The sequence below is a fragment of the Castor canadensis genome, chromosome 6 (genome assembly GCF_047511655.1).
Source record: "Castor canadensis chromosome 6, mCasCan1.hap1v2, whole genome shotgun sequence".
NCBI classification, from domain to species: Eukaryota; Metazoa; Chordata; class Mammalia; order Rodentia; family Castoridae; genus Castor; species Castor canadensis.
Window position 1 is genome coordinate 114,843,036 of NC_133391.1, and position 12,183 is coordinate 114,855,218.

The 12,183-nt window shown below is 38.1% G+C and overlaps 1 protein-coding gene across 8 annotated transcripts in view; it reads left to right on the plus strand.

Annotated features, from left to right (window-relative positions):
- The window catches only part of Wdr41 (WD repeat domain 41), a 44,504-nt gene that overhangs the window by 29,093 nt on the left and 3,228 nt on the right, over positions 1–12,183 (plus strand). For all 8 annotated transcript variants that reach the window (XM_074077246.1, XM_020177879.2, XM_074077247.1 and 5 more), the window contains 5 exons: positions 571–681; positions 6,071–6,255; positions 9,033–9,154; positions 9,944–10,032; positions 11,043–11,176. In XM_074077246.1, the coding sequence (XP_073933347.1) occupies positions 571–681; positions 6,071–6,255; positions 9,033–9,154; positions 9,944–10,032; positions 11,043–11,176 (641 nt within the window). The remainder of the gene's footprint in view (positions 1–570; positions 682–6,070; positions 6,256–9,032; positions 9,155–9,943; positions 10,033–11,042; positions 11,177–12,183) is intronic.

The following is a 12,183-nucleotide window of genomic DNA, read 5'->3' on the forward strand; positions in this document are numbered from 1 at the left end:
GATACTTTAGAGCAACTGAGGCCAATAGGAGAAGGGGACCAGGAACTAGAGAAAAAGTTAGACCAAGAAGAATTAACCTAGAAGATAACACACATGCACAGGAAATCAATGTGAGTCAACTCCTGTATAGCTATCCTTATCTCAACTAGCAAAAATCCTTGGTCCTTCCTATTATTGCTTATAATCTCTCTACAACAAAATTAGAGATAAGGGCAAAATAGTTTCTGCCTGGTAGTGAGGAGTTGAGGGGGAAGGGATGGCGTGGAGGGGTAAGGGAGGTGGCGGGGGAAGGGTGGAGAAATGACCCAAACGTTGTATGCACATATGAATAAAAAAAAAGAAATAGTTTAAGTTAATATGAATAAGGTTCTCTTTGGAATAGGCTTTCTAATATGATAAGTACCTTTCACTATTTCATTAAGAAATATTTCTTAATGAATTTATTATCTATAATAAAAATTAAGAAATTTTTCTTAATTAAGAAGCTATCATCAAAAATATTTTTAGCAGAAACTTAACTTTATATTCTTTGAACATTTTAATAAAATTGCATCCATCTTTTTCCTTTAGTAATTTTCAGGTTAGTAACACCCACAGAAGGATCACTGGAATGGGATATTATTGAAGTTAAGCGCCTCCTTGATCACCAGGATAATGTTCTCTCATTGGTTAATGTCAATGGTGAGCTCATTGTATACATATATATTATGTAGAATTTTGTATTTATTAATCTATTCTGAATTTCAGTCTCCTTTTGTTCCAGGGTTCTAGAATTAACCATTATTAAAATAATAGTTTATCTTTGTAGGGACTGTCATTTTCTCTCTGTCTCTCTCTATATATTTGGTGGTACTGGGGTTTGAACTCAGGACTTCATGCTTGTGAGACAGGCACTCTGCTACTTGAGCCATGCCTCCAGCATTTTTTGCTTTGGTTGTTTTGCAGATTGGGTCTTGCTTTTGCCCAGGTTAGCTTGGACCACTATTCTCCTATTTTATGCTTCCTGCTGTTGCTGGGATGACAGGGTTGAGATGACATCTTGCAGACTTTTTGCCTGGGCTGGCCTCCAACCTCAGTCTTCCCCAACTCAACCTTCCAATTAGCTAGGTGCCATTCTCTTTACTCTGAACTTTCAGACAGTTGAGCTGAGAAAGTCTCCTGTATTCACAGGTCTAAGACTTAGGCACTTGGAGAATACAGTAGGCCCACCATCCTAAGTACCATTTGGCAGCTGTGGAGTGATTGTTGTAGGCTGTAAATCATAGTGCCTCTCACATTCCAGCAATTTTTAAATTTTTTTTTTTTAGTGTTATTGGTGTTTGAACTCAGGACCTTGTGTTTGCTAGACAGGTACTACCACTTGAGCCACACCTCCTGCCATTTTTGGTTTTCGTTATTTTGGAAATAGGGTCTTGCTTGGAGTGGCATGGACTGAAATCCTCCTATTTATACTTTCCGTGTAGCTGGGATAACAGGTGTACGCCACCATGCTCAGCTTTTATTGGTTGAGATGGGGTGTCAGGAACATTTTGCCCAGAACAGCTCCTTCCTACCCTTTCCTAGGATTACAAGGATGAGTGCTGGCTGCATTCTAGCATTCTTGGCAAATGGCCTGGTCCTTTTTTATAGAGAAGCCCTTTTGTCTTGCTGACATATAGCACAAAATCACATAGCAAGTCATATATTTAAAATGGATTGAACAGATTTTATCCAGTTGTAATCATGATTGAAGACTTCCAGAGAATAACAAAAGTCTGCTGAAAATGGATCATGTCTGCCCTTCCTCATGGTTATGCATTTTGGCTTGCCAGCATCTTTACTTGGCTCTGTAAGTGATTTTGGAGAGCTGAGTCAGACATCAGATGGCAGGATAGGATCACAAACCACAGATCTTGACATATAGCTAGTTCACTTGCAAATAAGTAACAGCTTACATCATCAGAGCTGTGCTGGATGATCTGTGGGTGAGTCAGATGAGAGCACTCCTCCGGTGAAGACTGCAAACAAGTCTGTAAGGTTGTTGTAAATATGAGTGGGTGGCATCCCAGCCACATGTTGACCTGAGGCCTGGGCTGGCTCTTTGGCCAGTATTTTGTGTGAACATGAGACAAGGGGAGTGAGGGGATACAGAGAGTACCAAGTATAGTTTCCCTGTGTGTCTTTGTGTGCTATTCAGTCACATTTGAATTCACCAATGATATCTCTCCCAGATCTAAAATCCTCCCTCAAATGGGCATCTTATAAAATTCACCCACATGTCTCTCTAAGTACCAGACTGGCTGTGGTGATGGAAGTAACAGTGGTTGATAGCACCTCTTCGTTTCTGGGGGCTCTTTTTCCTCTAGCCTTATGGCTTGAGATGTTAGCTCAAAATACAAATCCTTATGTGGCAGACCCTTTGAGTCTCCTTGGTAATGCTGAGCCATTAGCCCCAAGCTTCTGGAGCTATTGAGGAAAGCATGGCAGTGTTCTGGCCCATTACACTGGTCATGCCTAGTTAGTTGTCCCATTTTAATGATGATGCACTGGTGCCATTGAACCATCATGGTTACATAAATGGAGATGATGCTGTATTCCAGAGATAGCTTTCATTTGAAGGTGCTTCTTTTATAGTGTGGTATGCAATTGGCTTTTAACCTTTTTTTTTGATTCTGGGGAGCCAACCCAGAACATGGTAGGCAAGTGCTCTACCACTGAGGCACACCCTAGCCCAAAGCTTCCTACGGTATTTTAAGAAAACTTCCCTGAAGTGTTTCTTTACTTGATTATTATTATTTTTTGAGACAAGGTCTCTATGTTGCCCAGGTTAGCCTTGAAATTGTAATCCTCCTGCCTCCAAGTCTCGAGTGCTGGGATTCTAAGTGTGTACCACCAAGACCGACTCTCTTTGCCAGATTCTTAAAGGAAGGAAAATGGAAAGCTGAAGCAAAAAAAAAAAAAGTTAATGAAAGTTACAGGGCGGGGTGGTGGTGCACGCCTTTAATCCCAGCTACTCTGGAGACAAAAATGTGAGACTATATCTGGAAAAATAACTAAAGCAAAAAAAAAAGGGCTGGAGGTGTGGCTCAAGCAGTAGAGCACCTGCCTAGCAAATGCAAGGTCCTGAGCTCAAACTCTAGTACTTCCCCTCCCCCCAAAAAGAAAAGAAAGTTACAGAAAACCTGTAACAATTCCTACTTTATAAACTCTATGACTACAAAATTATACTACAGAGAATAAATAAGATAAAGCATAGTTAGCAATCATTCATGGCCAGGTAGTCTGGTAAAATTTGTAAAAGGTTTGTTAACAGTTTGATCTGGCACAGGCATGTCAGTGATGCTACAGATTTTGGTTATCCTAAAATGATTGTTTTGTACAGTTACCTGGTCAATTTTCTGCCGTGTTTTGTCTTCATCCATTACCAATGAAAGAGGCGACAGTTACTAGGTTTCTCCATCACAGCAGAAGTGCATTTTTAGTGAGGTGGCCCCAGGGCAATCTTGAATGATATACTTGAACTCCCACAAATGGGGATAATACATACCAAGTTTGCTAAAAAGATCTGAATGCCCAGACAGCTTTCCTGAGACAGACACAAGATGACCTTGCTAATCTCTTCTGGCAAAAGGCTTTGCGTGCTTCTTTTATTTTATTCCTTTTCTTGATTTGTGCTGACAGTAAGATATGGTAATCACAAAGTATTAGTTCTTGGGAAGTATGGACAGACAGATGCCAGGTGAGATTTTTCCTAAGTAGCCTTTGATACTGGGATGACAGTCCGTCCACTATAACGCCTCACTGAAGCTGTTTGGTGTGGAGCATTTTGAATGACCTGCCTGGGAATATAAATAATTTACACAGGATGAAGTATGTGCTGAGTCAGATGAATGCCAGTATTTTGTTTTTAGTGAAAGATTCCAAGGGGTCGGTAGAACTTGTTTCTGTAGCAAAGAGGAATCACAGATAGTTGGAGGATTAAGTCAGAGTTGGGAGCTGTGTGATCTCAGTACTCTGACTCTTGTGTTATGACTACCGACCCAGAGTTGGAGTCAAGAGGAATCTTCGCTCCTTAACTTCTCTGATTCTTTTGCAGTAAAGATGAGTACTGCTTTAAATTTCACAATATTAAAACTAGGAAGTTGTTTCTCCCCTGAGATGAGAAGTGCACTTACTTCTTTACAGAACAAAGTCTATAATCTGCTAAAACTATAGAAATTAGACATCAATGAGCTACCTATTATGGCCTTAGAATCGAGACAAAATAATGTCTACATGTGTGATTGCTAGTAATTCTTTATTTCTAAGGAATTGTTCATATGGTTATTAGAGATTTCTGGCCTGCTGGTTTATTTGATAAATGGTATAATTGAATCATAATTACCCATCTGTATACTCTTAAATGGCAAGTCACTGCATGTTTTAATACAGCTAATATGGAATAATACCAGAGACTCAAAAATAATACCAGACTCAAAGAATGTTAATTTGTTATCTTTTTTAAATGGATAAACATTTAATTTGATTTCTAAAATAATCCTCATTTAATATGTAAGGAATCCAAGATAAAGAAAGATTGAATGATTTCCTTAAGACTACCTCATTAATAATGGCAGAGCCAAAATTAGAACTGGGGTTTCTGGACTCATTGTGTTGTTCTGTTCTGTCTTACCTTAAATATGTAAGAATCAAAATAAATTACATTTTTAAAGATAATTTTTAGTCTAACAGTCATACATTTTCTATTAAATGTTTAATGAATGAAGTGTGTTGGCAAATGAACTTTATTTTATTTAAAGGTGTTAAAAACTTATTATTCTGCAAGTTACACATAGTCATAGTAGAAAAATGAGAAACATAAAAAGTGTTAAAAATAAAATCATACCATCATCCAGTATTAAGGACCAGTCCACATCCTTCTCTGTTTTTCTGTGTGTGTGTATTTGTATATAAAAATAGGTCTACTGTTTTCATAACAGTTATGTATGAATATATTTCCCTACCAATGTAAAATACTTTTACAACTTAATTTTTAATATCATTTTGTGGATAATGATTTTGTTCTATAAATGTCTTTATTTATTTAATCCCCAGTGAGCTATTTAGGATATCTTCAAATTTTTAAGATATGTCTAGCAACCTTGTACATATATTTGTCTTTTTTGCATTTCCCTCAAGATAAATTTCTAGAAGTAGAATTTGTGGATCAATACATTTTTAACAGTTTTGATTCAAATTACCAAATTAATCTTTGAAAAGGTTGTACCAACTTATACTATGACATTAGTATAAATGTAAATGATTCCCCGTTTTGCTGATATTAGGTATTTTCCTGTTTTATAACAAGATTTATGCATTTGAATTTATAAATCTATGAATTTCCAATTCGTAAGTCAGTAAGTAGTATGCTTTGAGATTTCTTTGATTATTGAAGTACTTAATTTTTTTTCACATACTTACTTACCACTTGTAAATAAAATAAACTTTCCTATTCAGGTGCTTGGTCTCCTCCCTCCACCCCCACCGCTGGTGTATCTATCTCAGTCTTAGTGATTGCTAAGAACACCTTATATATCAAGTATAATAAACTTATTGACATCTAAGTTGCACATCTTGTCATTTAATTGTATGATTTTTTTTTTTTTGCCAAGCATATATTTACTTTCACCCCATCTGGCTTTCTTTAGATCCCATTAACACTCCATATTCTCAAAATCCTTCACCTGTATTTTCTTCAATCCTTTAAGTACCTTTAATGTTTTAATATTATATTTGAAACATGTTTTGATATATGATCCAAGGTAAGGTTCTTTTATATTCAGTCTCCTAAAATTTGACCAAACATTCCAGTATGTTATTTCTTTAGTGAGGTGAAATGCAATCATATCATACAACCAGGTAAACTTGAGACTATTTCTGATCTTTTTAGTCTGTTATGTTAGTATTTCTGTTTGGCTTGTCTAGGGATCTCAGTGTTCTCATTACTGTGGTTTTATAGAGCATTGCCACTAGGAAATCCATTCATTTTTACCTTAACCTGGAAAAAATGACCAATAATGAGGCATATGTGAACTGTTTGAACTGGTCCTAGATTTCAGCCTTGTTACCGGCTCCCACGTCGGAGAGCTGATTATCTGGGATGTCCTGGACTGGACCATGCAGGCCTATGAACGCAACTTCTGGGACCCATCTTCACAGCTGGACACCCAGCAGGAAATAAAACTCTGTCAAAAACTAAGTGACATTTCTATTCATCATTTCACATGTGACAAAGAGGTAAAAAATAAATTATCTGTAAACTTTTTTTAAAATAAACCCAATTTCTGATTTTTAAAATTTAATTCCACAATTGACATTAAAAAGGTATCATCCCTATGGTTTTAAATCGTCTGATATTTTATGAAGATTGTACTACTTTCACTGAAAAAGCAGTTTAATCTTTGTCTAATCTTGAGGCAAGGAAATGATTAGATGGCCACATATTTAGAAATCCTATTGAAATTTTTGGTTAGATTAGATAATGCCACAGGATTTTAAGTTAATGCTTCAAACTGTTTTAAGAAACACTGTGAAACAGAATCCTTCAGAAGATTTAGGTATATTTCCTAGAGAGGTTAAAAAAAATTAAACTTCCAGGAATGTTTCTCTTTTAGTCTACAAGTGTCCTGGCCAAGAAATTGGGTGAGATTGCTGCTCTCTATCCTTTTAGGCCTCGGTAGTGATGCTTCTGAAGCTCTGTTCTGTAAATATCAACACTAACAGACACCCAAACCTCACTTCTGAGCCAGGAAACTGTTCTTGTAGTTCCAGAGGCTCAGAAAATATGTTTGGAGGGAGCTAGTTTTCTAAATGTAATCATTAAAAGTGTCCCTAACTTTTCAGGAGAGGGAGTGGGGGAATGTTTTCTTTTGTGCCTTTCTATCCCGTTTAAATTTTCTAATTGCATGCATGTCATTATTTTTACTGAAAGTTCAATAATTTTGACCCTTGGCAATGGGCAAAGACATCTCATTGGTGATGTTGCAGTCAGGGGCAGAACAGATTACAGCCCTTTGTTCATCCTAACTTGTTGCCTGGGTCAGTGGCCAAAGCTGTTTTACGCATAGGGCACAAAAATAATTAAAAATAAATAAAAATTTGAAAAATTTTAAAAGTAAAATATTTCAATAATTTTGTTCTGGAGTGAGAGAACATTTTTTTATTTTTCTCTGCACCACTCTTTAAAAACAGAAACAAAAGTTGTATTGAAACCAAAGGACAAGAGCTGGATTAAAAATGTTCATATATACCCAAAGATTGTTTCTATGTATTCTTTATTTTGAAAATAATTAAATATGATAAAAGCAATATGGATCCAAAAAAGATGAGATTTCTTAGTGTTATAGCCCTCAAAAGTTACAAGTACATTTAATTTTATATTGTTTTCACTTGTGAAACATAATACTTAAGGTTTCATTTTATATTCCTGTAGTCCTACATTTTTTATAGATCTTCATTAGCTGCCATGATTGCCTGATAATGCATTAGTCAGCTTTTCCTTCTTTTTCCTGAGTTCTTTCCATTTATAGGTTATTTTTACCTCTCACTAGTTATTGACAGTGGGTGATTGATAGTGTGTCTTTGTGGAGTAAATGCTGCACCCAAAGCTTATGAGTTCTCTAGTCATGTTTATAATTTTCTTCATGACCTTGGATCAGTTACTGCTTCGATTTCCTGGTCATAGAATGAGTTTCTGGGTATTTTGCATTGAGTACAAACCTTAAGGCTCTAGATGATAGCACTTTGGCCAGCTGCTTTCTTTAGCATGCTGGGCACTGGTTCTCAGCTTGTATTACTGAATGCAGAGTACCGATCCTGAGGGTGAGGTGGATCCTTCCACGTTAACACTCTAGTAAGCCTAGGGGCATGCTTTGGATCCACTGCTTTAGGTCGAGGTTGGGTTTGTAGTCTCTGAGAGGCATTGGGGGCCCAAGGTCTCTGGCTGAAAACAGAGAGGCAGACTATAGGGAACTTTAAAAAGTCTGCCTCAATACAGATATAGCTACTGAGAAAAAATGAATGATTTCAAAAGGAGCGCTGCCCAGAGCGTCTAGTCATGTGGAAAGTAATTTCAGAAGCTAGGTGGTATGGTATGTGTACAGAGCAGGGGACTAGAGTCATGTGACTTTGATTCTGATATTGACTGCATGTCATATTTCCTGTGTGACTTTAATAGTTTTTAAGTTTGGACTTGCTCATCTGGAAAGTGGCAATAATGCTTGCCTTTCCTGCATTAATGATATGGTGTGAGGCTGAATGAGAATGCACACTGGCAAAAAATGCTTTTGAAAGTTAAAATGCTTTCGAAAGTTAAAAGGTATTTCTTTTTTTTCCCTTTTTCATTTTTTCTACTGTTGTATGTGGGGATATGTTGTGACATTTATAAAGGTTCTTACAATGTATCATAGTCGAATTCACCCAGTACAAAGATATTACATATGGAAAGGTGTTTGCGTGAAGCTATCAGAAGACCTGTGGTGATAGTGCCACCACAGCAGATACCTTTTTTTTTTTATTGCAGTACTGGCGTTGAAACTCGGAGTCACACTTGCTAAGCATGCACTCTACCACTTGGGCCACAACCCCAGCCCTGCATACACTTTTTTCGTATTATTTGTAGGCCACTTGATTACTTCAGATGTAGACAAAGGAAGCTAAGTAGCTTTCCGAAGGATGAAAATCCAGACTATTCTTCAGCAGCTGCTGTTGTAAGGCTAGACTGCCAGCCATAGCTCCTTCCTAGAGCTGTCATACTTCATCGAGGACGACAGCAATGCTAGGGGATATGCTGTGTGGAGCCTCCTCTGTAGTGCCATGTCCTTCTACTGTCTAAATGTGCCCAGCTTTCTTTGGTGTTTTGACATTTTTGGACTTTAGAGGTCAGTACACTAATTTTGACTGATGGCTGAAAATAGGGACAGTAACAGTGGGTTTCTGATGTCACACAAGGGCTGGAAATCTGTTACACCTGGTAGTAAATACTAGTTTTAATCCCATTTCTGAATTCTCCCTAGAATGTATTTGCTGCAGTTGGAAGGGGTTTATATGTGTATAATCTTCAACTGAAGCGTGTGATTGCCTGCCAGAAAACGGCACATGACTCCAGTGTCTTGCACGTTGCCAAGCTTCCAAACAGGTACATGTTCCTATCTGTTCTGCATGAGGTGAAAGAGAGGCATGGTTTCTGGCCACCAGTGGCCAAGTTACCTGGTTCCGTGGCTTGACTTGCTTATTTTTTTGGAAATGGAAAATGCCTGTGGCTGTCTCTAACAGGAATTTGCAGCAATATATTTATAGAAGCAAGGTTCAAATGACCTGCTTTCAATTTCATTCATTGTAAGGTTATTTAAAATCTGGTATTTATTTAATAGGGTTAAAGACTTGGGACACTTACAGTGTACTCATTTTTCTTTTTATGGTTTTTGTAAAGCTACTTTTTCATGGGTGTTATGTGTTCTATAGCCAAAATCAAATGGTAGACTCCTTATTGTCTAAGGTTACTAAGTGAGAGTTTTTTCTTCTCCATGTAGCTTTAGCTGCTGAGTTTCTAGGGCTGGAATTATGGGAAGGGAATAGCACTGTTTTCTATGCAGGGCATATTTAGAATGAGAGGCCCCCTGAAAGGAGATACGGTAAGAGGAGGAAAGGGAGCTGCTCAGGACATTGTGAAAATACACTTCATACCTGTTTTCCTGAATGTGTTTTAAAAATGTAGATAATAAATGTGTGGCTTTTGAGCCAGTGGCAGAATGTAATGTGTGTTTTTCCTGAAGTATGCCTTGTGAACCATGTGATATCGTGATTTCTATCACCTCCAAGAGCTGAATGAAAGCAGTAGAAGGCTCCAGTGGTTTTTTTCACTACAAATAGTGTTTGGCCTTCCTTGGTGCCCTGTCTTTGTATCACTGGTTTTCTGTTCTGACAGGCAGTTAATCTCATGCTCAGAAGATGGCAGTGTACGCATTTGGGAGTTACGAGAAAAACAGCAGCTCACAGCTGAGCCTGTACCAACAGGTGTGTCTTTTGCCAAAAGTTGGCATCGCTCTCTCTCCTTCCCTCCTGCTTTCCCTCCCAATCCCCTGTCTTCCCTCTCCCTCCCCCTTTCTCTTTTATGCCTCCTCTCCCTTTCCTGTCTTCCTTTTTTCTCATATGATAGACAAATGAAAAGTGATTCCTGTGACACAGGAATCATCCAGGCTGTTCTCCAAACAAGCTTCTTAATATTGCCCCAATGTAGAACTGTCTCTTTACTTCAACTCATGTCAACTGGAATTTTATTGTTTTGAAGAAAAATCTGTTTTCTAGTCATCTGAATAACTAAATGGCCTACTGAGGTAATTATTCATGTTGTCTGTAATTCTGACTGATACACAAACAGAATTTGTACTGACAGATGTCAAATTGACATAAGTGCTCTTTGGCCTTGAGTCATGGGTGACGTAGAACTCCATTTATGGAGAAACCCTTTTTTCCTTGTGTTTTGAAAAACAGAATTCTGGATGTTTACATGAAATATCAACTCTTGATAAGTAATCAGATGCTGGTGCCTCCAGCTTCTTCTTTTTTTGCCTTTTACTTTTCTTCCAGTCTGTTTTTGTCATCTTCATAAACCTTCACCAGTATGTAAGAGGGGGCAATAAAAAGAGATGAGGAGCAAACCTGGTTAGTTAAGGAAGATGAAATGAAATAATGTTTTAAAGACCCTAGCAGCCAGGCACCAGTGGCTCACACATGTAATCCTAACTGCTTGGGAGGCCAAGATCGGGAGGATCATGATTCAAGGCCAGCCCAGGCAAATAGTTCATGAGACCCCCATCTCCAAAATTATCAGAGCAAAATAGACTGGAGGTGTGGCTCAAGTAGTAGAGTGCCTACTTGCATTAGTGTCTGGTGCCATCTGCTCAGCCCTTGTCTAAAACATCTTTGCATATTCTCTGGTGTTTTTGTTTTTTTGTCTCATATTACTGTTCCAAATAAAGAATATGGTAGTTTTGGAAATGACTGAAATGATTGTATTTTTCTAGGTTTTTTTAATATGTGGGGATTTGGAAGAGTGAACAAACAAACCAGCCAAACTGTTAAAAAACAGCAAGAAAATGCCACGTCGTGTTCACTGGAGCTCATTGGAGATCTGATTGGACACTCGTCCTCTGTGGAGGTGCTGCTTTCATAGGCATGCAGTGTCTAGTGTTCCTGCTTCTGCATCGCCCTACTCTTTGTACTTAGTTGGTCTCATAGACACCTGTACCTTTTCATTTGTTTTTGCCAGGTCTGAACATAGGACAGAACAGGTTACAGTATGGGCTGTGAGGATCATCCTTTACATATATAAGATTTGAGGAATCAAGAAATGTCTTGCTTTAAGAATGGGCTGATTCACCATGGTTTATGAGGGGAACGTAGTGGGCAGTCAGGGCAATGTGGAGGATGCTGAATGAGATGTATAACGATACTCAGTAGAGGGCCAGGAGGGTTGTGCTTACGTGTGTCAGGTTACAGCCTTACCAGGATCTAATTCCAAATTTATGAACTGTTTTCACCTGCCTTTGATGGATAATAATTTATTAGATTTATAAAACCCTTGAGTATCACTGTGAATATGTGAAAATTAATTGGAAATGATAAGAAACATAAGATTCTAACCTGTGGAAACCCAAATATATTATTATTTGCTATAGGCATCATTGCTTGTAATGAAGGAAAAAGATCAGAGGAGGTAAAAAGATGTTTAGAACTGGCAGCAGGGTAAGTAGGGCCCAAAGTAATGAATCTCTTAAATTGCTCTTCCCTGTTTCATTGCCAGGGATGACACATTCCTTTTCACTCAAAAGGGCATTCAAACTTAGGACCACTTACTGACTACTTTCTGTATGCCAAGAATGTAGACCAGATACAACATGCAGTCCTTGCCCCCTAGGATATGACTCTTTAGTAGAAAGAAAGGAGATAGACCTAATAAGCTGTTTATCTAGGCTGCTTATGATGACCCAAATGAGTAGAAGGCAGTGAATACTGAGGAGTTAGAAGAAATATTTCTTGCTACTTTTTTTTTTTTGGTGGGACTGGGGTTTGAACTCAGAGCTGCGTATTTGCAAAGCAGTGGTCCCCTGCTTGAGCCACACCTTCAGACCAACATTTCTTGCTGAATCCTGTAACTGTCTGTGG